The 26856-nt window shown below is 43.9% G+C and overlaps 1 protein-coding gene and 1 long non-coding RNA gene across 2 annotated transcripts in view; one reads left to right on the top strand and one right to left on the bottom strand.

Annotated features, from left to right (window-relative positions):
• TSPAN4 (tetraspanin 4) overlaps positions 1–26856 on the top strand; it is a 406664-nt gene that overhangs the window by 330056 nt on the left and 49752 nt on the right. Inside the window, exon 4 of the mRNA XM_068261017.1 lies at positions 17719–17820. Within this exon, the coding sequence (XP_068117118.1) occupies positions 17719–17820 (102 nt within the window). The remainder of the gene's footprint in view (positions 1–17718; positions 17821–26856) is intronic.
• The window catches only part of LOC137538717 (uncharacterized), a 57262-nt gene continuing 56557 nt past the window's right edge, over positions 26152–26856 (bottom strand). Inside the window, exon 2 of the long non-coding RNA XR_011024869.1 lies at positions 26152–26609. This is a non-coding gene — a long non-coding RNA (uncharacterized lncRNA). The remainder of the gene's footprint in view (positions 26610–26856) is intronic.

Genomic DNA, 26856 nt, shown 5'->3' with positions numbered 1-26856 from the left:
TATCTTTTTGCCTGGTTAATGGGCAGTTTCAACCAAGAGACAAATCTCTCACTTATCAAATCTGATAAGAGATCTGTCAGCTGCCCATACACCACAGGCGGATTCCAGATCAATCTCAGCATGACATCTCTCGGGAATTGGCCTTGTGCGCCTTATCCACCGCCTGACGCTGTCCCCTAAAGTCAATGTCCCCCCCAGTGGCCGTGTATAGTGTATACATAACCTGTCCGCGGCCTCCGCTCGTCCTCCTCTGGCTTCCAGGATTCCTTCTCTCCATGCGCACGTGCCCCACGTGGTTTCCTAGTAAGGGCGCACGTGTGTGATGTCAGGTGTTAGCCAGGTACAGGTGTCCTCCACTATAGGTTAGCCAGGTACAGGTGTCCTCCACTATAGGTTAGCCAGGTACAGCTGTCCCCCAGTATAGGTTAGTCAGGTACAGGTGTCCCCTAGTATAGGTTAGTCAGGTACAGGTGTTAGCCAGGTAACGTTAACCCCCGATCGGGGTGGTGGTGGGGGGCACCTATACTTGGCCTCCTATTGCTGGCTCATTTATACTAAAGCACCTACACCTAGCCAACCTACACTGGAGGACACGTTACCTGGCTAACACCTGTACCTGGCTCACCTGTACTAGGCTAACCTATACTGGGGGATACCTGTACCTGGCTAACATATACTGGAGGATACCTGTACCTGGCTAACCTATACTGGGGGATACCTGTACCTGGCTAACCTATACTGGGGGATACCTGTACCTGGCTAACCTATACTGGGGGATACCTGTACCTGGCTAACCTATACTGGGGGACACCTGTACCTGGCTAACCTATACTGGGGGATACCTGTACCTGGCTAACCTATACTGGGGGATACCTGTACCTGGCTAACCTATACTGGGGGACACCTGTACCTGGCTAATCTATACTGGGGGACACCTGTACCTGGCTACCCTATACTGGGGGATACCTGTACCTGGCTAACCTATACTGGGGGATACCTGTACCTGGCTAACCTATACTTGGGGACACCTGTACCTGGCTAACCTATACTGGGGGATATCTGTACCTGGCTAACCTATACTGGGGGATATCTGTACCTGGCTAACCTATAGTGGGGGATACCTGTACCTGGCTAACCTATACTGGGGGGGATACCTGTACCTGGCTAACCTATACTGGGGGATACCTGTACCTGGCTAACACCTGTACTTGGCTAATCTATACTAGGGGACATGTGTGCAATTAAAAACCTTCTGAGCGTGACCGTAACTGTGACAGGCATACTGCTTTCAGCTAATTGTTCTTGCCTGTCACAGTTACGGGCATACCGCCCAGGAAGTTAAGACTTTTCTTGGCTTAAATAATTATTCTTGGTCATCTTGGCCGATTTATTCAGGGTGTGTGTGCAGGTGTACCCGTGATGTCACTGCCAGGACCACTAGTGATCCACTAGGCTGGATAGAAAAAGACTGGAGATAGTCAACGAAAAGCAAATCATTTGGCTTGCATGTTACGTTAAAGGAGAACTGTAGTGAGAGGTATATAGAGGCTGCCATATTGATTTCCTTTTAAGCAATACCAGTTGCCTGGCTGTCCTGCTTACCCTCTACTTCTAATACTTTTATCCACAGACCCTGAACAAGCATGCAGCAGATCAGGTGTTTCTGACATTTTTGTCAGATCTGACAAGATTAGCTGCATGCTTGTTTCTGGTGTTATTCTGCAGGCAGATAGCTCAGCAGGGCTGCCAGGTACCTGGCATTGCTTAAAAGGAAATCAATATGGCAGCCTCCATACACCTGTCACTACAGTTCTCCTTTAACCTCCTTGGCGGTAATCCCGAGCTGAGCTCGGGGTATGCCGCCGGAGGTCGCCGCTCAGGCCCTGCTGGGCCGATTTCAATTTTGTAAAAAGCAGCACACGCAGCCGGCACTTTGCCAGCCGCGTGTGCTGCCCGATCGCCGCCGCTCCGCGGCGATCCGCCGCGTGCAGCGGCGAAAGAGGGTCCCCCCAGCCGCCCGAGCCCAGCGCAGCCGGAACAAACAGTTCCGACCGGCGCTAGGGGCTGGATCGGGCGGCTCTGACGTCAGGACGTCGACTGACGTCCATGACGTCACTCCGCTCGTCGCCATGGCGACGAGGAATGCGAAACAAGATAGGCCGCTCATTGCGGCCTATCTTGTTACTTTCGATTGCCGGAGGCGATCGAAAGTACGCTCCGGAGCGCCCTCTAGTGGGCTTTCATGCAGCCAACTTTCAGTTGGCTGCATGAAATACTTTTTTTTTAATTTAAAAAAAACCCTCCCGCAGCCTCCCTGGCGATTTTAATAGAACGCCAGGGAGGTTAATGCAGATTGTAAGCAGCTTGAAAACGGTCCAGTGTAATGCACTCCCTGCTGAATTTGATTGGTTCAATGGCAAACTGCATATAATTTGCATTAAATTTGCATGCAAGCTGAAATTATTAGCATCTCTGTGACCACCTCTGGCCATTGGCTGCTGCTGTTGCTGGTACTACCTTTAAAACTGTTGCAGAAGGGCACCCTTTGCTTGCTTATCTTCCCCTCCCCTTTCCATTGAACAGAAGACACTGCTTTGCTGGAAACAGAGCAGTATGTTTGTACTCTAATGACAGTTTTGGGTGATAATTAGTAAAGGATATGCAGGGAAACACATTTCATAAAAATCCAGCATGAAGATGCATATGGAGCCTCCTAAATAAACTCTTTAAACATCTCACAATTGCATTTCAGCCTTAGAGCAGAGGTGTCAGAGACGTCTTAGCAATGACCTCCATGAATAATTGAGGTCTGTTCAGCCTGGATCACCATCATCATACACTAAAGTGCTTTCTGCTTTCTGTTCTGTTATGCTAGTAATGAACACCTCTATATGTGCATTGAGTAGTGGTAATCCATAACAAACTGTTTCCTTAAAGGTAACCTAAACTGAGAGGGGTATGGATGTTTCCTTTTAAACAATACCAGTTGCCTGGCAGTCCTGCTGATCTCTTTAGCTGCAGTAGTGGCTGAATCACAGACCTGAAACAAGCATGCAGCTAATCCAGTCTGACTTCAGTCAGAGCACCTGATCTGCATGCTTGTTCAGGGGCTGTGGCTGAAAGTATTTGAGATACAGGATCAGCAGGAGAGTCAGGCAACTGGTTTTATTTTAAAAGGAAAAATCCATATCCTTCTCAGTTTAGGTTTCCTTTAAATACACATTTCTGACACTGCAGCTGTCCTTGGTAGATTTTGGGGTTCCATATCAATAGCATGCTTTGGGGCCCCATGTAAAACATGCACTGGGGCCACTGCCTCTTGAAATTACATTTAGCTCTGTAGCTAACTCAACCAGAGGTGCTGGACACCAAACTGCAGTAGAAAGAGTTGCAAACAAAGTCTGCACACTCCAGGATAGAAAAGTCCAAAAAGCTTTATTTAACAATCAGGGCCAGTTTAAGCCCCACGGGGCAGGTCCATAGGCCGATCTTGAATAGGACCCTCCATTTTATAGGTAGCCAGTGAAGGGATAGGTAGTTAGGTTTAGGTGCCACCAGTAAAGGTAGCTACGTATAGGTAGCCAGGTATAGGTGTCCCCAGTATAGGTAGCAAGGTATAGGTGCAGCCACTATAGGTAGCCAGGTATAGGTGACACTTCCGGGAGGGGGTCAACATCATCCTCGCTGCCTCTGTACCGGCCCCCCTCCTGTGCCCCCCTGCAGAGCTGGAGCACAGCGGTGCAGTGTGTAATTAACTCAACTGCTTGCTCACTCCTTATGATGCATCCCCTCCAGCAGCAGGCTCCTCTCTGGCCACCTGATCTCTGTATGATGTAATCACACATCATGCAGGGAAACAGGAAGTAGAGAGGAGATGGCTGCTGGAGTGGATGCATTGCATGGAGTGAGCAAGCAGGTGAGTTAACTACACACCACACCGCTGCTCTGCAGGGAAGCAAATGAGGGGGGCCCATAGAGCGAGGGAGAATGATGTCGGCCCACTTCTGCCATGCAACCGTCCCCACTGCACCGCAGGAGGGGCCCCGCAGCTGTCTGGGGCCCTGGGGCAATTGCCCCCTGTGCCGTAATGCCAGTGCCGGCCCTGTTAACAATGGCAGATACAGAAATTAAAATGGCAAACATGTTTTTGACTGTGTGTCCTTAGTCATGTAGAAAAGCCTTGGTAAGAGAGGTAGACAAGCTAATTTCATGGTCAACTGTATCAAAACAGGGTGAAAGAAGAAGTAGAATTGGGATGGAAACAAGAAGTTTCATGGAGTGTTCAAAGTATAAAGTGGTATGCTGTGGTCGGTACTTACCAAAAGTGGTCAAAGACTATGCATTTAGGCCTCTTTCACAGTGCAACGTTAAAGTCGCACATTAGAAAATGTTCCAACGCAGACTAACGCACAGCAATGCAATGTCTGTGCGACATTCACAGTGCACACGTTGCGTTGTGTGTAACGTGTAGCAATATTTAGAAAGTGCTGCATGCTGTGCGTTTAGCAATACATTTACTGCGTTATGTGTGTTGCACATGCTCAGTAATGTTTTATTTTTAAATGTAACGCATGCTCTGTTTTCGTTCCATCAGTATGCAACGAAAACGGTGCACCAAGAGACACATAACGTAGTACAAACTAACATCCAATTTTATAACCTACATGCGCTGTGTTAGGGGCACGTTGTGCGACCTTAACGTTGCATCAAACGCAACGTCTTAGTGTGAAAGAACCCTTAGGGATCAAACACTAGCCTTGTTGGGTTCAATCCAGCAGAATAGCCGCTGTTACATAGTTACATAGTTATTTTGGTTGAAAAAAGACCTACGTCCATCGAGTTCAACTAGAGAACAAAGTACAACACCAGCCTGTTCCCTCACATATCCCTGTTGATCCAGAGGAAGGCGAAAAAAAACCCTTACAAGGCATGGTCCAATTGGCCCCAAAGGGAAAAAAATTCCTTCCTGACTCCAGATGGCAATCAGATAAAATCCCTGGATCAACATCATTAGGCATTACCTAGTAATTGTAGCCATGGATGTTTTTCAATGCAAGGAAAGCATCTAAGCCCCCTTTAAATGCAGGTATAGAGTTTGCCATAACGACTTCCTGTGGCAATGCATTCCACATCTTAATCACTCTTACTGTAAAGAACCCTTTCCTAAATAAATGGCTAAAACTTTTTTTCCTCCATGCGCAGATCATGTCCTCTAGTCCTTTGTGAAGGCCCAGGGACAAAAAGCTATTATATTGCCCTCTGATGTATTTATACATGTTAATTAGATCCCCTCTAAGGTGTCTTTTCTCAAAACTAAATAATCCCAGTTTATCTAAGTGGCTCATCTCTGCACCTGCTCTTTTTTGTAATGTGGTGCCCAGAACTGAATTCCATATTCCAGATGTGGCCTACTTAACGCAAGTGTGTGTGTGTGTGCGTGCGTGCGTGCGTACACTTTGCTGTAGTGCAAAGTATTGAGCAACTCGATGCTGGCTGTGAGAGAAAGGTGTCAGAACACACTGTGCATTTTGTGGGTTATGTAGCTAAAGACCAGGCAGGGTAACCATGCTGACCCTTGTCCACCACCAAAGATTTCTACAATGGGCATGTAAGCATTAGAACTAGATAGTGGAGCACCTTTTTCTTTGGCCACTAAATTTCCCAGACCTTCATCCAATCGAGCCTCTGTGGTACTGCAAGGAGTACTGGAAAAAGGGGTAGGGGGTCGCTCACATCTTTAAGAATCTGATGCTAATTCCTAGTGCAAGAAGCCATAGCACAGCTTCAAAGAGTGTATATCTTCAAAAGGTGAGAGTGTTTTTGATAGCACAAGGCAGCCTACATGATATTAGGGAGGTGGTGTACTGGCTGATTAGGATGTAAAACTCAAATTTAGGGGAAACAATCTTTACTGGGAAAAGGTGTATGATGTCCACTGTGACAGGACACTCCACCACATTGACACACACGCACACGCGCACGCACACCCACGCACGCACGCAGACACGCATGCAGACACACACCCCTTGAGTTACAACTGAGATTAAAAGTTGTTCTCTTGTACAAGACATACTGTACTGTTTATTACATATTTTGTTACTGCATGGTACACTACTGTATAAACTGTTTTAAAGTACAATAAAACACTCTGTATGCCCAAATCCAAAGTTATCCAGAAGTAAGTCATTTATCCACGATGTTCCTATGTACAACACACATGACTCAGCTTACAGACAACCTCCCAGAACAGAACTGGTCTGTAAGTGGAGAACCACTTATGTACAGTATATCGTTTTTAGATTGTTATGACTGCTTGTGTGTTTGGGACATCCAGGTAGCTCTGTATACATGCGGGCGTGCTTTACATTGCTATGTCTGTATTTATCTGTGGTGGTGTTTCCATCCTGTGCTGGAGGTTTTCCCCTCATATCATTATGATCATCAGGTATTGTGCCTCGGGCACTGTAGCATGCATTTACAGCGCAGGCAGATCTGTAATGTATAAGGCTTACAGTGATAATGATCTCTCAGCACAAGGTTTACTGGCCTGTTCAGCTGCTCTTTTTCTGCGCTATGTAATGCTTACCAACTGTGTCTCTGCAGGCCCTCTGGCTGTACATTACTGCCCAGGGCAGGTTTACCCATGCATACAACCGATAGGGCTAAATGATGGAGCTTAAATAGCTAGCATAGGTGGTACATGTGTTAAGAAAACAAGGAAAACGCTTATTCCAGAATTACATTTGTACCTTAAAAAAAAGGACAATACAAGTTTGCCACTTTTGTAATTTAGTTCTAAACAGTTAAACAATAGCCACTAATAATTGCTTCAGCATAATAGGAGTTTATTTAAATGCTTTAAATTAAAAGACTTCTGATGAGCCATAAACCCCACACAGCAAATAATAATGGTACAGATTACACTTGTATACTAGGCTTAGGTTGGACATGAATGGCTTTGAGTTACACCAGCTTCATCCTGGAATTGTGCATAAGTCTGAGAACAATGCAAGCTAATTAGACCTCCTATAGGGAACCTAGGACATTATAAGTGATTGCTGTAATGGTTGACTATTGATTGCTGCCATAGTCTCTCACGTAGCAGGCCCGACCAGCTTGAATTGCTATAAATTTGTGATTGATTGCAGGATTGTGGTTGGTGGTTTTCAATTACACTGGATTGTTGCTGACATGTCCCATGTAGCTTAGGCCTAACATGAATGTATCTAGTGTCTCTAGTATGTGCAATGGAATTAAATGGTTTATTAATTACAGGTGTTTCTTGATGTGGGGAACCACTACTCAAATAACCCTTCTAGCCAACTCAACTTCAGGGGGCTACATGGACATCCCTGGGGGGACCATATTAATGCTAATTATCATTTAGGACACCTAACTCCAGCCTCCCCTCCTCTCCCTATACAGACTATACTGATGTCTTAACCTTACTATAGCTTGAACATCCTCCTAATCCTTTAACCAAATTCCCCCCAGCATAAGCCTCTTCCTGATGCCTAACCCTAATCTTTGCTCCAAATTCTACCCCTTCCTGTAACCTAACCCTAACCTTCCCCAAGTTAATTCTGTCTTAACACCTAACCTATCCGACCTAACGTTATTTCCTTCCTGACATCTACCCGTCACATGTATGCTAACCAATCATTTTAACCGATACTTACCCGCCATTGTCCTTTGTCTTCAGCTTTTTATCTTCCGCTTGTGTTGCGGATTCAGCTTGCATTGCAGTTTCAAACACAGACTCATAATTGCTACTAGTGTATATCAAAGTGCACGGCTGCGGCCATACTCCACACATAATCACTGTATCCTCTAAATGTGATTGGCTAGATGTCACACTGAGAATTTCACTTGGGGTCCTGATATCTCACGGAGGAGTAACACAGCATCGTGGCAGTTGCCTAGTTATTCCAGGGAGTGGATCTGCGTGTCACTGGCCCGCTACCTGATTGTTAATTGGAGTATCATGTTGCAGTCAACACCCTCCCACCCTTTCTTCCTTTTGGCAGTAGTGATGTGGGGGTTTGTAGGATTGGTGCCAGGGTGTATGGGATGGGATGCAGCAGGGAAAGGTGGGGGGAGAAAAACCCTGGTCATCTGTTGCAAAGAAAAAACACTCATGAAAGGACAAGTGGGTTCTTAGGCATGTGTGATGTGGTAGAGGTATGGCAGAGGGCATGTGTTACATGTGTTTCTCTTTATAACCTCAAAAAGTGAAGAGGTATGTAAACATGACCCTGCCCCTAAGATGTCTTCCTCAGTAGCTACACCAAGGTCTGTAAGCTGGGAATGTGTTCTGAAGTTGTGGCAGGCCTTTCAAGCATGTTGTGTCTATATGGCAACAAATACGTAAAATTACTCTGTTACCCTAGATAAATCTTCCTTGTGTGTTCCCCCAGAAGTTATCCAAGATGACTCTACTGAGTGGACACCTGTAACGATTGGTGTCAGCAACCAGAGAGAGAATCTGATCCTTGGCGATCCGCAGTATCCCCAAGAATACAGATATACCCGATTCTAGAGGATCTGCGGAATCGTCAATAATCAGATATGTCTAACCTCTAGACACCGGAGAGAGTGTAAGTGTTTGGTGCAACAGTAACAACTCTGAGTAAAGACCACCAGAGGAGCTGGCGGCCTAAGACTCCTGAGGAATTCACCCCTGACTATGGGTGATATTCCTGTAGCCTATGGACCCCTGGGCGAGGGACCGAGACTGGGTTGCAGGAAGCCCTGCTGCTAATATGCAAGGTTTTGCCCAGAACTGGGCTAACGTAACACAGTAATAACACAATCCTAGTCTGGGGTGTGAGGTCCGTAGTCACAACACCCTGGAACTAGTCTGGAGTATAACATAAATGATAATACAGTTCCCTAGTCTTGGATGTGAGGGCCTTGATCTCAACACCCTGGAACTGGTCTAACAAATAATACAATTCAATTAGTACTTTAAGCTATCAAGAATCTGACTCAGTGTGGATTCCTAGCTCCAGCCGGTTCTGGCACACTGTCGGGTCTAGCTAAGGTCTGAGTGCCTTCACGCAAGTGTTAGCAATGGCAGACAACCAGCAACTGACAAGCAGCAGAATATATAGTTGCTGGACTCTGCCGCCCCGCCCGAGCCATTCAGCCAATCAGGAGTCCAGCAGGAATCAGCTGATCTTCCTGATCAGCTGACACTTCCCCTGCTGGTATAAAGGTCCTGTGTTCAGGCCCGCGCGCGCGTAGCTCTCCATCTGCCTATGTGCACTAACAGACCCAGCCACTCCAAGCGCACGCTGCTGCATGCAAACCGCCGCGTTGGACGCGGAAACAGCCGCCTTGCTATCAGGACATGCGGCGGCTTTTCCGCATTCCAGCATACTACCAGACGCGTGTTTATGCGTGCAAACCGCCGCGTTGGACACGGAGTCAGCCGCCTTGCTCTTGGCATATGCGGCGGCTTTTCCGCGTTTTCTCACAACACCACACATAAGTGAATGACAAGTTTAGCACATATATTCTTGGAAAATGTAATTTTTTGGCTCAGAGTCACATGACTAATGTTAATGAAAAGACAAATGTTGATGATCTGTATGAGGACAGTACCTGAAGCTGTTACAGTGTAGGTGGTGTTCAGTATGGTTGAGATAAAGAAGCAGATAAATCAGAAAGCACCTCTCTGATAGATGAAACTCAGCATGATTTATTTGGGTAAATGTATATTTATATGGAGTAACACATTCAGGGACACGTTCCAATTATCAGGCCTTGTAGTTGTGCGGTGTGCATGCTTTCATAATACGCTCTGTTAGACTAAAGGTTTGTTTTTTTGGTCTGCTGTGAGTGCGTTGGTACACGCAACTCCTGATTCCGCCATTAACAAGCATCCAGCAATTTACAACAAGGAAAAAACAAAACAAAATAGTTTGATCATCCTCAGCCATTCATTAATTATTTTATGCATAGGAAGAACATATGGTCCGTCTCTGTTCAAATACGTAAAATCTACGAATAATAAAGCATTACAGCTGCTTAGGAATGTATACACATACACACAAAGCTTTCCTGATGCATGAAAGGAAACACCAAAGAACAAATGGGGGCTCCCTAGTTACTGGTCTGAACTGTATATACAGTACTGTAATTCAGTTAGAAATGTAATGCCTCCAATAATACATTTTTCTTGAATTCCACGTTAATCTGATTATGTTTTGTACAGATTAAGGAAAACTAACCATTCAGGGCTGGTGTACACTACACGAGCTTATTAAATGCTAGAGATTTTAAAATCTCTCCAAGGTGAACACACACATAGGATAACATTCGCAAGTGCTTTTAAAATCACAAAGCGCTTAGAAAAGCTCTAGTAGTGTGCACCAGCTGTCAGCGTGTTTCGAAATAAATGTATGAAAAATGAACCAAGGGCAATGCCAGGTTTACCTGAGGTCCCATAAATATGTGTTTTTACAAGCTATGTATTCATCCTGACGGATTGTTTCAGACAATAATCGCTGTTAGTCATTCATATTGAATGATAACAAATGATTGCTACAGTCATAATACTCACGTGTGACGAATTTCACAAGTCCGGATCTTTATTTTTATGCTTCTGCTAACGATCTGATCAGCGGTATGCAGGGCCGGCCCTAGACTTTTTGCCGCCTGAGGCAAATTTTGAAAAAATTGCCACTGCCGCCGCCCCCCCCCCCCTCGGGGGGAGGGGGGGGAGGCGCTCTGGGGGCCGCCGAGCTGGAGGGGTAGCTGGCAGGACGGGGGTATTGGGCCTAGCGGCGGGGAGGGGGGTCGGGCCCCCCCCCTCCCTCGCCTGGGTCCCCCGATCTGCGCTCCCCTCCAGCCTTAAATAGAAGCAGCCGCTATTTGTAAGAGGCACGGGCGGGGAGGACTCACCTCTTCCCAGCGTGCGCTCCACTGACGTCACTTCCTTAACGCTGGAGGAGGAGCGCAGATCGGGGGACCCAGGCGAGGGAGGGGGGGGGGGGTCCGACCCCCCTCCCCGCCGCTAGGCCCAATACCCCCGTTCTGCCAGCTACCCCTCCAGCTCGGCGGCCAGCTCCCCGCACCCACGGACGGGCGGGTGCCGCCCCTGGAAATTTGCCGCCTGAGGCAAAAGTTTCACCCCGCCTCATGAGCGGGCCGGCCCTGGCGGTATGCCGGATCTTTAGGCTGCTTTCACAGTGGGACGTTAAAGTCCCACGTTACAGCAGCCTGTAACGCAGCCCAACTCACAGCACTGAAAAATCAATGTGCTGTTCACAGTGCACACGAGTATAACGCTGCATGTTTAATGACAGTGCAGCATGCTGTGCGTTATACTCGTACTTGCTGCGTTACACTGCTTGCACATGCTCAGTAATGTCTGTTTTGTGTGTTTTTTAAGCATGCACCGTTTTCGTTGTATTTGCTATTGAGATTGTGATTATATATAGCTGCCATGGCTCTATGTCCTCCGCCGGCCCTATGCTGTGATATTCAGTGCAGGAGAGGAGGAGGGGAGAGTCCGCTATTGTGACTAGCCACATGGCTAATTAATATTCACTGCACTGTGCTGACATAACGTGTTTACTTCCTGGAGCAGCCGCTTTGTGCGACGATTGGCTGGCGGGACCACGTGATGCAGAGTGTTCTGATCACGTGGTCTCCACAGTCTTTTGACGCATGCGCAGTTTTCGTTCTATCAGTATAGAACAAAAACGGCGCACCAAGAGCTGCATAACGCGGCTCAATCTGACGTCCAACTTCAACACCACCATGCGTTGCGTTAGGGGCACGCTATGCGACCTTAACGTCCCCTAAAACGCAACGTCTTTGTGTGAAAGAGCCCTTAGTGATCCCCGATGACCGAGAAATTTGTTTTCCCCACTTCCCCGCCTGCGGGAATCTGTTCGGTCTTACGCCGCTCGTTTTTCCTCTGCCCCCCACCATAGCAATACATCCGTTGCTAACCTGGAGTCTAAGGACACATCTGTACAGTATCAGCACAATACTGTCACACAAGGAGTCATATACCTGAAGATATGCTAGTGCAAAGCACCATTTTGTTGCTCCAATAAGTCATGTTGCTGCTGGTCTGACATAACTTGCAAAAACTCTAGTACGTAACATAAGCAGCATCTGTGTTACAGGATTATAGGAGATCTGATGTTGCTACAAAATTCTGCATATGTGGTACAGCCCAAGTCTTCCTCACATTTCCCCTCACCCACCCTCACCCAAGAGTCTCACTCCAACCTCCCACCTTTTGTCTCTTGTCAAACTGAATCCACTCCCACCTCCTTACTTAAAGAGAACCTGTACTGAGTAAAAATATTTAAAATAAACATATGAGGTAACTTCAAATGAACATTACATAGTTACCTTGCCATCAGTTCCTTTCAGAAGCTCACCATTTTCTTCTGACAATGATCCCTTCCAGTTCTGACAATATTTTGTCAGATCTGAAATATATCAGTTGCTGTCAGTAAAATATCAGTTGCTGTCAGTTATAGTTGAGAGGAAAACTGATGTACCAGGTAATGTCCATGTTTCCCTATGGCTCAAGTCGGTGATGTTACAGTTTAACTGTGTGCTGACCAGGAAGCTGTTATGGGTAATGGCCATTTTCAAAATGGAGGACAGAAAATTCCCTTGATCACAGTGAACAAACAGGACGCGGGACAGGAGAAAGACACTGAGGAGTGGACTACATGGAAGGTAAGTATGACTTGTGTATGCTTATTTTGACTTTTAATTTTCAGTTCAGGTTTTCTTTAAGCTATGCACACCACCTTGGTTGAGAGTCTAGCGTGTGCATTGCAGCTCACGATCCCCCCCTGGTGCATCGGCAAGTGATCCGCTTGGCAGATCAACTTGGCAAAGTGGTCCCAATCACTCCCAGACAACAGTCCTAGTATGTGTATAGAGGCAATACTCTAAATTCAAGGCATTTACTTCCCACAAATACTTTACTTGGAGATCTGTACCAGGCACAAATCTGCTATCACAATTTTATGGGGAGTAACATTTTGTAATTCCATGACAACAACAACAAAAAATCTGGCTGTTGAGCCCAATTTTCCCTCCTTGTTTTAGTGGAGATTCACATGTTGGGAGATTTTGTGATCATTACTTGTTAGCACAATAGTGTCTAATACCATATGGAAGCTCTCCATGTAAGCTTGGTAGCACATTACTGCTCCATCACCTAATCAGTCTGCAAGCTGCTGACCAGGGGATGCAAATGACAGATATATACACAGTAGCAAGAAAAAGTATGTGAACCCTTTGGAATTATATGGATTTCTGCACAAATTGGTCATAAAATGTGATCTGATCTTCATCTAAGTCACAACAATAGACAATCACAGTCTGCTTAAACTAACAGCACACAGATAGTTAAATGTTTTCATATTTTTATTGAACACACCATGTAAACATTCACATTGCAGGTGTAAAAAGTATGTGAAACCCTGCCCTAATGAAATCTCCAAGAGCTAATTGGAGTGAGGTGTCAGCCAGCTGGAGTACAATCAATGAGATGAGATTGGAGGTGTTGGTTACAGCTGCCCTGCTCTATAAAAAACACACACCAGCTTTGGGTTTTCTTTTCCCAAGAAGCATTGTCTGATGTGAATGATGCCTTGCACAAAAGAGCTCTCAGAAGACCTACGATTAAGAATTGTTGACTTGCATAAAGCTGGAAAGGGTTATAAAAGTATCTCCAAAAGCCTTGCAGTTTATCAGCACACACAGACCCAAAATGCAAAGACTTAGGGTGATGCACACCACAAGAGCTTTTTAAATGCTAGAGATTTTAAAAGTTCTTGCTAATGTAATGCTATGGGGATTTTTACAAAATCACATTGCTCTCGTGTGCACTCGCACATAGGATAACATTAGCAGGAGCTTTTAAAATCACAAAGCGCTCAAAAAAGCTCTTCTGGTGTGCACCAGCCCTAAGTGAACTTCTCTCCTTTTTATATGCTTTCAGGTGTGGTTTTTAAATTGCACACACCTGTTACTTGCCCCAGGTGAGTTTAAAGGAGCATCACATGCTTGAAACAATATTATTTATCCATAATTATATAAAGGTTCCAATCATTTTGTACAGCCCGTTTCTGGAGTTTTGTGCGACATTGGGCTTGATTTACTAAGAAAAATAGCATGCCTTTTCAAAGTTAACTCGCCTTATCAGAGTTAACACGCCTTAATCAGAGTTAACACGCCATATCAGAGTAGCATAGCGAGCGCTACGAACTTATGCTAATTGGCAATGACGGGAGCTCCACTAGTCCTGCCCTGTGGGTCCAATCACTTTAAAGGACATTATCCCCACACTTTGATTGGCCTAATCGGCTGCCTGTCAAGTTTCCTGTCAAGTGACAGGCAGCCTATTGGGCCAATCAAACTGCGGGGATAATGTCCTTTAAAGTGATTGGACCCGCAGGGACTCAGGGCAGGACCAGTGGAGCTCTCGTCATTGCCAGTTAGTAGGCATAAGTTTGTAGTGCTCGCTGTGCTACTCCGATAAGGCGTGTTAACTCTGATAAGGCATGTTAACTCTGATAAGGCATGTTAACTCTGATAAGACATGCTATTTGTCTTAGTGAATCAAGCCCTTTATGTCCAATTTGCTTTTTTTCCTCCCTTTTTTTTGTTTTGTTCCAATACACACAAAAGGAATAAACGTGTACAGCGAAACGTGTTACTGCAATACTTTTCTGTTAGAAATACTTGATTTTCCAGGAAAAATGTCTGGGGTGCCAACAATGTGGGCTTGACTGTATGTTATATCCTCACCTGGGGCTCTGAAATCTTCACTCTGACAGTTATTTTATGTTTATTCGTTGTTGAAGTGCATTAGTATAAATGAATTGCGTCATTTCGCCACATTAGTATAAATAAATTAGGGCAACAGAAAGCAAAGTATAGATACACTGATTGCACAGGACTGTAAGCTGTGCAGCCTTCTGCAGGGTCATGTACAGTATGTGCAGCCTCTACCATACACATAGCTGCTTTCCCCTGGTCAGCAGCGGGCTTATGCCATTTAGTGTAGGCTGGGTTCGTAATTGGAAGTGCTGATAATAGCAAGATTCAATGTCATATCTAACAGGAGATTTGTGCTGACTGTTTGTTTTGCTTGTTCCCTGTTTGTTTTGCTTGTTCCCTGTTTGTGTCTACACAAAACACATTGATTCGCAGTCACCGCCAGGCTTGCTTCTCTTCGTGTTGCCATGTGTAGCCTATGTCTGCTCGCCAATCTTTGTGCCGTATAATATTCTTTTGTCAGACTTGTTCATCCTACCTAATGGTAAGTGTGTGTTATCTCTGGCCAGGCAGACATTGGATGTTCCCTCTGCTCCCCCATTGTATCTCTGTATGTGTCATCTAGCTGGGCCTATTCCAGGAGCAATGCCATACATCCATTTTGATGGAATTTAATGGAATCATTCAACTGGAATCATTTTATGCAGTGAGTTCAAGTAAAAAATTTGATATAAAACATAATAGTAGTGCATTCTACATAGATTTAAAAAAAATGGATGATAACCCTTTTATATGAGTTCTGAACTGCTGAATGCTTTGCTGTGTCCTCGGTTACAGAGCCGGCTTGTCTTTGTGGTAAGACGGTTATTTAATATTGAACAGAGTCTGTGCTTTGTGTCATCAAAAGAAGTCACAATACATTCACACCATCAATACATGCAATAAAAGGGGGGGGGGGGGGGGAGCAGAAGGTCAACCTTGTATTTTCTCACACATAATGATGTACATTTAGATTTGCAAAACAATGTCTTTAGGCTCGAAATAAGTTCCTATGTATAAATCACTTGTGAGGCCACATCTGGAGTATGGGATACAGTTTTGGGCACCACATTATAGGAAGGACATTGCCATACTAGAACAGGTACAAAGATTGCCAAGAAAGGTTAGGCAAACTGGGTTTATTTTTCTTGGAAAAAAGATGGCTAAAGGTGCCCATACACTGGCAGATAGTTAGCAGATTTGACCATCAGATAGACCCCTCTTTGATCGAATCACATCCAAAAGGTATCTATTGCTGCCAAGGTAGTGCAAACAGATTTCCATTACATTTGATGCTAAAATCTATTGGCAATCTGTGCAGCTGCCTCTCAGGCCCCCATGCTCTTTGCTATCTGGTTTTTAGGAGTCCGTTCACAAGGTTCTCAAGATTGTCTGAATATTACTGTTCCTAATTGTCCCCAAAAATTGCCATTAAGACACCGTCGGTGGCCAGGCTGTCTATCTTGAAATTTTGGAAGAAGACGACGCCACCTTCTTTGTTAGATTTGTATGTGGAGATGGAAAACATTTGGCAGTGTGAATCTATAATTCAGGAAACACATAACCAGCTGCTTAACCATTATCATGCATGGACTTTATGGGCCTTATACATGTAGTCTGAAGAGGGAAACGAAGATTTGATGACAGATCCACCTGTGATGTGTGATCTAGAAGGGTGATAGGATCCTGGTTGTATCGAGATGGGTTTCTGGTATTTGTTTACTGTGTCATATTACATTGGTTAGGGGGTCCAACAGGATAAACAGAGAGGTTGGTGGGTGAGTTAGGGGGTTTAAGAGGGTTTCAATTCAAGAGGGTGCAATTTCTTTTTCAGGACTGTGCTCTTATTGGATATATGTTTGAAATCTGTTCCCAAGTTTAATATATTGTTTTTCTACATAGTGAAGTTATACTTAATTTGAACTAATACTCAGGGTCCCGGCACTGTCGGCTCATATATTCTAATTTATATGGTTGTCAATATACAGTATGAATATGACTATTGAGTATGTGAATATGCTGTAAGGATGCTTGTGAGTTTTGTTCCTGACAACAATAAAAAAATGATTGAATTCAAACCTCCTTGCTGAGGCAGAGAACAATGTAACACGATTGTTCACATTGACACCTCAGTTTTCAGTTAGTACACTTTAGCAGTCTGGGTTAGGACAGCTTCTAGGAGAGCCTTAATTAAACATATTCACATAAAATATAACGGACCAACATGTATTTTTGTGCCCCAGATCATAATGACCGGGTTGGTGAAGGAGTACGCCACCTACTGCATATAATGCATAAGTAGGCAATAGTCATTAAATATTTCATATAAAGAGCACTTACATTACAACAACATGTTCAACAGGAGAGATCGGCTGCTGGCACTAGATATGACATGCGGCAGTACACATAGTAGCCCAATCACCCGTGCTCACAAAGTAGATATCTTGAAAACAATTGTAGAATATCTGGCGCTAGGTATAAGTTCCAGGCTTTATTAACCCCCTAGGAAAATTGCATACAAAAACTTGGATACAGTGGGGGCACAAGTCTGCGGCCTTACAGGCGTTTTGCGGTCTTGGGTCTCTGAGGAAGTGGAAGTCCGTGAAACAGCTGTAAGGCCGCAGACTTGTGTCCCCACTGTATGGTAAGTAACATTTGTCCAATTTTTTTGTACACTGTTTTCCTAGGGGATTAGTAAAGCCTGGAACTTTTACCTAGTGCCCGATATTCTACAAGTGTTTACATTACAACAACATTTTGTTTCCTTCTTGAATACAGTTATTCATGGAAGAAGTACATAACAACAATCACCACACTTCCTCTGTAAAACAACCTTTTAGAGGCTTACTATTGCTTGAAGTCTCCATGTCTATGCTGTTAAAAGATTTAATAACAACTTTTGTCTTGTTTCAGATTGATCGATATGCTCAACAAGATCTGAAGAAGGGTCTGCACTTGTATGGGACGGAAGGAAACATAGGCCTCACCAATGCATGGAGCATCATCCAAACTGATGTAAGTAGCATTTATATTGGGATTATCCCCTTAGTGTAGCCTCAAAGTGGTAGTGTACCTATTTAATGTTTGAGTATTGGAACAATAATACAGTTACCCACATTATTGATTTTTCCCGAGTTTGAACATACTGGCACATCACACCTACTGTTTACAGTGAAAACTGACACCTGACTAGTCTGTACTTCCACACTCCCGGTTTACTTAATATAATGACAGTATAGGAAACACGCAGAACAAGGTACATTGGTAAGGCAAAGCACTTTAGAACAAGCAGTGCTTAGTCCACAAAATGAAATAAAATAATCAAAAAATAGTTATTTGTGCTGCTGCAGTAAAGCATTCACCATATTTTTTAAATCAGATATACTGTACATATCTGATTGTGGCTGTAAATCTAATTTGTTCACAGGAATCTTTTATATATGTTACGTCCAGAATCCGAAGTGTGGCCACTTTGCGTTCTGGCCGGTCAATGTGCGAAATGGCCCCTGCACTGCGGCCAATGTTAGAAATGGAATGTTTCCTGTTAAGATTAATGTTTTTTTCTGGCTGTCTCTGGCCAAATGTTGCAAAAGTTAGTTAATTTAATGAAATGAAGCCGGCGGCAATGTAACGAATAAAGCCGCCGGCTTCTGTTCTCTCTCCTCCCCCCTGCCTCTCTCTCTCTCTCTCTCTCTCATATGGGCAGCCGGGGGACACGCATGTCCCCGAGAGTTGTTCGTGGCTGCAGGGAAGCAGAGCGGGGAGCACTGCAGACATCGCTTCTGCCAGCACCCGCTCTGCAGGAACGAACAGCAGGATTGCCTGCCGCAACAAACGACTCTGGGGGGACACGCATGTCCCCACCCCCCGCCAGCATTGGGGAGGGGAGGGGAGAGAACGGAAGCCGGCGGCTTCATCCATGACATTGCCGCCGGGTTCATTTCATTAAATTAACTAACTTTTGCTACATTTGGCCAGAGACGGCCAGAAAATACATTAATCTTAACAGGAAACATTCCATTTCTAACACTGGCCGCGGCGCAGCGGCCACTTCGCATATTGACCGGCCAGAAACCGAAGTGACCGACCAGAACGCGAAGTGGCCACACTTTGGGTTCTGGCCGTAACATATATAATAAATATCAGCTCTGATGTAAGAGTGAAGCCCGATGTGTGGTTGTGTCACTGATAGGGATGGTCAAGTTACTGAAGCGGAAAAAAAATATGATATAATAAATTGGTTGTGTAGTACGGATAGTTACTAGAACATTAGTTGCAAAGAAAACATTCTCATATTTTTATTTTCAGTTATATAGTCTTTTTTTATAACATTGCATTATTCTCTAATATTTGCAATTTACACACTACTCAGCATTCTAAATGATTTTACAGAAAAGGCCAGTAAACTTTTGAAGCCCTTCTCTGCAGAGAAAAAAAATTACAATGACTGACAGTTGAAATAACAAGCTTCAAAAGACAGAGCTTTCTGCGACTTTGAAAGTCGTGGAGCTCAATGACTTATTTGCATAGATAACAACTGGAGTTTCTAAACTCTTCCTGTACTGGAAACAATATTAGACTTATGTCTCTGCTCCTAATGTTTTATTTCTTAGCTGTGCTACACATACAAATAATTATATCATAATTTAGTTTTTTTTGCTTCAGAGTCTCTTTAAGAAGCACCCATAAATTCACACTGCAACCAATCCCCCTTAACGGAGCCTGGACATAGACTAATACGTGCAACTATTTTCTGTTTCTGTAGCAATTGTACACGATTTCCAAACGTCCTTTGCTCATAAAATCAGTTCATTTGATATGTTGTTAAATTTGGGGGTGGTGACTTCCAGTTCCGGCGCCTCATGTAGGAGACGTGTTGCAGTGAGCTCCGCTCCCCGCCCGAGATTACAACGCTAAATTGAGCCGAGACCCCGCTCAGATTGGCCTCAAAGCTTAGAGGGAGACATTAGGAGCAGGTCCGGGAGCCCGGATGGACAAGTTTGTGGCTAAAGCCCCGCGAGTCAAGGATACATCTAAAGCAAGAACCGGCGCCACAACAAGATCTAAGATGGCGGCGGCTGCTGATCCAGAGAGCGTGAAGGAGGCCGAAGAGTCGGGTAGGCCTTATGTTATAGACTATAAACAGCTCGCTGCAGAGGTAGCACAGCATTTACAACAAGATGTGACTGATATCATCTCCAAATCCCTACATACGCATCTAGCCCCGATTACTGCCCAATTGCAACAACAATCTGGCCGTATAGATGACACCCAGAAACGGGTTAGTGCGCTAGAGGACGATTTCTCTGTGCTTAAAAAGAAGTCTGACCTTCACGATAAACGGCAATATATACTGGCGGATCGGGTCGAGGACCTGGAAAACAGGTCCCGGCGCAACAATTTAAAATTTGTAGGCTTGCCTGAATCATACAAGTTGGATGACCTGATGGAACTATGTACAGCACTAATCCCAGAAGCTTTAGGCCTCGCAGGCCCGTTCAAAGTTGAAAGAGCGCACAGACTGGGCCCAATACGCCCAAACATCAACCGCCCTCGAGTAGTTATTGCCCACTACTTGAACTTTGCTGATAAAACAAAAATCCTGAGGGCATATCGAACAAGGAAAGCTCTGACAGTTCAAGGCAATAAACTTTTAGTGTTTTCTGACTATTCTGTCGAAGATTCAAAGGCTAGAAAAGAGTTCGTTCCCTCGTGTCAGCTGCTCATCCGGAAAAACATCCGCTTTGCCTTAATCTACCCGGCAGTGTTAAGGATCTATATTCAAGTTGAACCAATGCAATCATTTGCAAGTCCCTCCGACAGCCTGAATTATATAAAAACCTTAGATGCAGGCTCGGCTAGAGATATGCAGGCTGCGTCACCACAGGCAGAGGGATCCCCTCCTAAGTGCTCGCCGCAACGAGGTGACAACTCCCTATCTCCTCCGGGATCTCCAACTAAGGAACCTGCACCGAAAGCCCCCAGATTGGAGGACTCACTGGAATCCTGGAAAAACAAAGACACCCAAGATGCAGGGACTGATGAATGGGCATGATGCTCCTATTTTCACTATCTCACGTATTGAGGGATATACTTTTTACCTTAATTACAGGAGCTACTCCAATACACTGCTTCCTTTGATGGATTACGGTCCAAACCTGTCTTGAATGGCGGAGGGGACCTAGGGGTCTCGGTTCTACATAATGTAGCTGCCCCTACCCTCCTTCTCCTAAATAGATACTGTTTATATTATATCTTAAGCCTACCCACCTTCTAGTCTATCGGTTAATTATGACTTTTCAGTATGTTTCGACAGGCAACTGATGGAAATACTTTGGTGACCATATCATGCTCTAAATTAATGACAGCTTTGAGAGATAGGAAGTGAGAGGGAAGAGCATAGGAGGAAAGAGGAGGGAGGAGAGGGAGGGTTGGGGCAATAGCAGAGATTGAAATGTAGAAAAGACGCAACAGCTAGCTGTTCAATGTTTCTTTTTCCTTTTTCCTGCTTTTCTCCTTCTGCTTTTTTTTCCTCTTTATCTCTTTTCTATGCACTCTGGCGGGGAAATGGAGCTAACTATAGTTCTAAGTTCTTCGTAAACATACCAGGAGGAGATGATTCCTCTGTTATATCTTTTTTCTTTGGTTCTCCTCTATTTACATCATGGGTTTTATCCACAAACATATAAATACCATCATCTATACAACTTAAGGGATAAGGATACTCCTGTGATGGCCATGAGGAAAAAAGGAAGTCAGCTGGGAGATCAGGTTATACCTTCTATGCCAGCTGTCGATTCTTTATGTGTTCTTTTTGACAGTTTTGTTGTTGTTTGTGCTGCAGACGTCCTTAAGATCTACAGACCCCCACTGGAAAGGAGTCAGATGTGCTCGGCTGGGACACATCTGGCTTCACTTATGAGATTTAGAACTAACAAATTTCTCTGTTTGATATTTTATCCCCCTTGAAGTTCGATTAGTATCTTGGAATGTTAAAGGATTGAGGACAGGAGAACAAAGAATTCAAGTCCTTCGTTATTTGCATAAGCTTAAAGCTGATATAGCCCTCCTGCAAGAGACTCATTTGACCTTAGATGAATTCAAATACTTACAAAAGCTCTGGGTAGGTCATGTCATTGGTGCCCCGGCAGTTAATGGCAAGGCTGGCTCTCTAATACTAATTCACAAATCACTTCAATGCCAAATAATTGATCAGCAAACAGATCATGTTAGTGGGAGGTGGGTAAAACTGACCTTAGACTTCCAAGGTAAACAGCTGATAATATTCAACATGTATGGCCCAAATGAGTCAAATAGGAGGTTTTTGAGTAACGTCACTCCCTTGATAGCCGAAATTGAACATTCCATACCATATGTAATAGGAGGTGATTTTAACTCAGTCCTAAATCCAAAAGAAGATAGACGCCATACTATAGGTACGCAAAAGCAAGTAAGAATCTTGGAAAATGATAAGAATTTATCTTCTTTTGCACAATCCCTCAATTTAATAGATCTTTGGAGATTTCTCCATCCTTTGGATAGGGACTTTTCATTTTACTCCCCTCCTCATCAGTCTCTCTCTCGTATTGATCTGTTTCTGGGCTCGGCCTCAGTTATGCAAATGGTGAAAGCAATTGAGATATCAGATATGGTTGTATCCGAACATGCTCCAATTATTTTACAGCTTGACCTGGTGCCCTTCCAAAGGTCTACGTTTCGGCAATGGAGGTTTCCAACTATTACAAGATGAGGATTTTCTGGAGCAAATTAAACTTTGGTGGTTAGACTACACTAGAAACAATGAGAAACATTCCAGAGATCGAATTCTGTATTGGGAGACGGCCAAAGCGGTTTTAAGGGGGGAAATAATCTCATATAAAAAAGCACCAAAAGAAAAAAAGCTTTAGATGATTATACAAAGACAGCAAACCTAGCGCGAACTACCTACTTAGACTATGTTGCCTGTATGGACGAACAGACAAGACTGTGCCAAAGCTGCATTTGAACTTAGCTATAAGAGATATGCATCCTTTTGGAGATCAAAGACAGAATGGACCTTCTACAAGTACGGAAATAAAGCAGGTCGGTTATTGGCCAATATAGCTAGAGGTAAACGCAAAATCTATCATATAACTCATTTAAAAGATTGTCAAGGAACAATACAGTCAGACCCTGACCAAATAGCTAAAATATTCAAACATTACTATTCGAAGCTCTATGAAGATAGACCTACTGATGTTTCCAAAGGCCACGCCTTCCTACAGGGAATAACTCTCCCAAAATTAACAGCTGATGAGCTAGAAATTTTAAATGCCCCTATCTCAATTGGTGAAGTAAAGGCAATTGTGAAAAATTCTCATAACGGTAAGGCTCCCGGCCCCGATGGTTACTCTATGGAGTTCTATAAAAGTCTAAAATCGGAAATAGTCCCAACCCTGACGTCCCTTTAAAACTTTATCCTAAATAAGAGACTGTTCCCCCAAGCTAGCAATGAAGCGTATATAAAGGTGATACCAAAAAAAGAGAAAGATTTATTTGATCCTGGTTCATATCGGCCCATTTCTCTTTTAAACTGTGACTTCAAAATCTTGTCCAAAATCTTAGCTGACCGCCTAGCAGATATCCTTCCTAGGATTATTAATATCTCTCAGGTGGGGTTTATTTGTGGGCGTTCAGCCGTAATGAATATTAGAAGGGTTTTAGCAGTATTGGAGAATCATAGGCTGGTGGGGCCTTCTCGGGGTCCGGGGGCGATTTTGTCCCTGGACGCCGAGAAGGCCTTTGACGGTATAGACTGGAACTGGCTAGATCTGGTGATGCAACAGATGGGATTCAGTGGATAATTCTTAAACTATGTACACCTAATGTACACGTCCCCAATTGCTCGTTTGGTCATAGGGCCCTCAGCCTCGCCTACTTTCCCTTTGAAAAGGGGGACGAGGCAGGGCTGCCCCCTGTCACCCCTCCTATTTAATCTGGCCATAGAGCCATTGGCAGAGTACTTCAGGTCAAGTGGGTTATTCAAGGGTATACGTATTGGGATACAGGAAATTAAATGCTCTCTCTTCGCAAATGACATATTACTTTATCTGGGCAGCCCGGAGCATGATCTAGACAATGTCTTTAAGCTTTTAGATAATTTTCGTATGATATCAGGATTGGCCATCAATAGATCCAAATCAGTCATTATGTTTCTAGCAGGCCCTACTGGCTCTGGAAAGGGTCTAGAAAAAGCCAACTCCCTGGGCATTTTCATAGCTCCGAGCTACTTCCAATATTTGGGAATAAAAATTCCAAGACTACCCGCACAGTTCTATAAACTTAACATCACTCCCATTGTAGATAGGGTTGTATTAGAACTGTTGGGCTGGGAAAATTTGCCCCTTTCTCTACTAGGTCTGAGCCACCTGATAAAAATGATAAGTTTTGGGAGACTACTGTACCCGATACAAACATTGCCTTTACTGATCAAACACAAAGATAATCAACGACTGATAAGGGCATTTAAAAGGTTTCTTTGGCAGGGGAAGAAGGCAAGGATCCCGCTTCGACTTCTACAAAACCCCATAGAAAAGATGGGAGTCAACTTCCCTAACATACGCGCCTACAACCTTGCAGCGATTCTAAGGCATGTCAGAGACTGGCTAGGAAACAGACAATCAGTTACCAATACCCAGCTAGAAGAGGAGATGGTCAAACCATGGTCTCTTGCTGGAGTTTTGCATACTAAACTCTCACACCTTCCCTGGCACATTAAGAATAATGTAATTCTCCGAGACACGTGTATAGCCTGGCGGGAATTCCGCAAATTCCTAGGTCTCCCAGGTCTTTTATCCCCTCTTGCGCCTCTTTCCAGGGGGGAGATGAAATGCTATGGCAACCGACTGGAGAACTAAAGGCATAACTCATTTGGCCCAAGTAACAGGCCCTAATGGGAGAATACTTGATTTTGATTCTATAAAAGTGCAATTTAAGTTGACAGATTTGTAAAGTTTCTTACATCACCAGATTAGAACCTATGTTTCCCACACTTAGGGAGGTTCCCCTATGCCTGATCACAGGGGGCTGTTGAAAGTTCTGGGCAATTTGAAAGATCACAGGTCTATATCTGAGTTATACTCTGACTTGCGCTCTTTCAAGATTAAACTCCCAACAAAAATATATTTAAGGTTTTGGGCGGATTCTCTGGGATGTGATGTTGATGACCTAAGTAAAGCAATGGAGATGGGTTGGTTAGACATGAGAAGGGTGGTAAAGGGGGAAACTTGGAGGGAGATGCAGTTGAAAATTATGACAAAAGGTTATTATGCTTTTAATTTCAAGCACCTCCCTCCGAATTCCACCTATCTTACTCATTGCCCGAAATGTAACTTGCAGCTACCGGATTTGGCCCATCTACTATGGAAGTGCCCTCAGATTGAACGGTTTTGGAAAAAGGTAAAACAAATGTGCTCTATAATAACTTCAAAGAAAAGAGCTCTGACTTTTTGGGAGGCCCTGTTTCACGCTAGTAACCCCCTAATCAAGGAAACGGATAGAAGTATTAAACCTATAGAACACTTTATTTTTGTGGCAGCAAAAAAATTTATAATGACTCAATGGGTTCATTCTCTCCCCCCATCCCATAAACAACTGGTAGACACAATGCATACCTTAATGTACATTGCCAAATTTGATGCAGAGCAACATAAGACCAAGGCAACTGCCAAATTTTTCAAACTCTGGGGACAATTCATTAAGAAATACGTTCCGAGAACACAATTATATAATATTATGCAACCCTTCAAATGGACGAGGTGGTACCTGCTTGGACGTATAGCCGGAAATCTGGGTATATTTGATGTGGGAGACTAGGATCAATTTAGCATTCCTGACTTATTTCCAAATAAACTACTTGGGGGATGAAGCAATATCTATTGATTTCCTTATTGAAATTTGGGGCCTTGGTCTTATTCAGGCTTATTTAGGTCTATGTTCTGGGATCTGGACGCCTGCGGTATCAGACTAGAAATAGTTTAGTGGTTTCCTGCTAATGGCTCCCTCAGGTTGAGGTTCTGCCATCTGCAGGTTAGTTAAAAGGAAAAAAAATATTTAAAAGTGGACTGATCTTTGTTTCCATGTAGTGTTATCTACCAGATTAGCCGCTCTAAGAAACAATTTTTCTATATGTCTCAAGTTTATACTGTTCTACTGGCTTGACCATTTGCACTATGTGAACGGACATTTATTTTTATTGTACTGCTTGTATTTCAGGCTAATAAAAAATGTGTTAAAAAAAAAATTGGGGTTGGTGACTACAAATTAAGTTATACAGTAGTACAGTAAACTCCAAGGGACCAGGAAAAGTCATTTACTATATCAAAAGCTTTTTACTATATCAGAATTGGTCATACATTGTATATTTATACAGACACATTTGCTGGGACATGAGCTCTAAGTTTACTATATCCAGAGGTTTACTATATCAGAGTTTACTATAACGAGATTCTATTGTACTCTACATATGAACTCCCTGCAGAGCAGTTGTGAATCCACTGAGTATGTTGTGGACATTGCCTGCAGAGGTGTTGTCTCCCGTAAACCTAGTTAACATCCTGTTTGAAGCAGGAAGAATCCCCTCATTTTCCTGGACATCACTCTGTATGTACCCACATCGCAATGTTCCCAAACGATTTTCCTGATGACCAACGATTTTTTGAGCTCCGAGCGGTCATTTCCACAATAGGTACAGTCACATGACCTCGCGAACGTCGCTTATCGGCACACCTCAATGTCTGTCACAGCGGATCAGATTGCTAAGATCCCTGAAAAAAACAACACCACACATATAAGTAGATAAATACTTGCTCTACTTACATAACATATGTATTGCACTGTCCATATTTTAATTTTAGTGATTTTTCTATAGTAAAAAAAAGAGAAAATCCTTTTCAGCATTTTCCAGTTTAACTGTGGCTATTTTGAAGCCAATCCTGATGTAATTTTCTCCCTTATTGTCCTCTGCCTGACTGTGTATGCATTGCTCACAATATTGGCCAATCAGAGAGCAGA

This window comes from Hyperolius riggenbachi, chromosome 11, assembly GCF_040937935.1.
Source record: "Hyperolius riggenbachi isolate aHypRig1 chromosome 11, aHypRig1.pri, whole genome shotgun sequence".
In the NCBI taxonomy this organism is placed as follows: Eukaryota; Metazoa; Chordata; class Amphibia; order Anura; family Hyperoliidae; genus Hyperolius; species Hyperolius riggenbachi.
The sequence above is the reverse complement of the archived record's forward strand: the minus strand, read 5'-3'. Positions and strand labels throughout refer to the sequence as shown.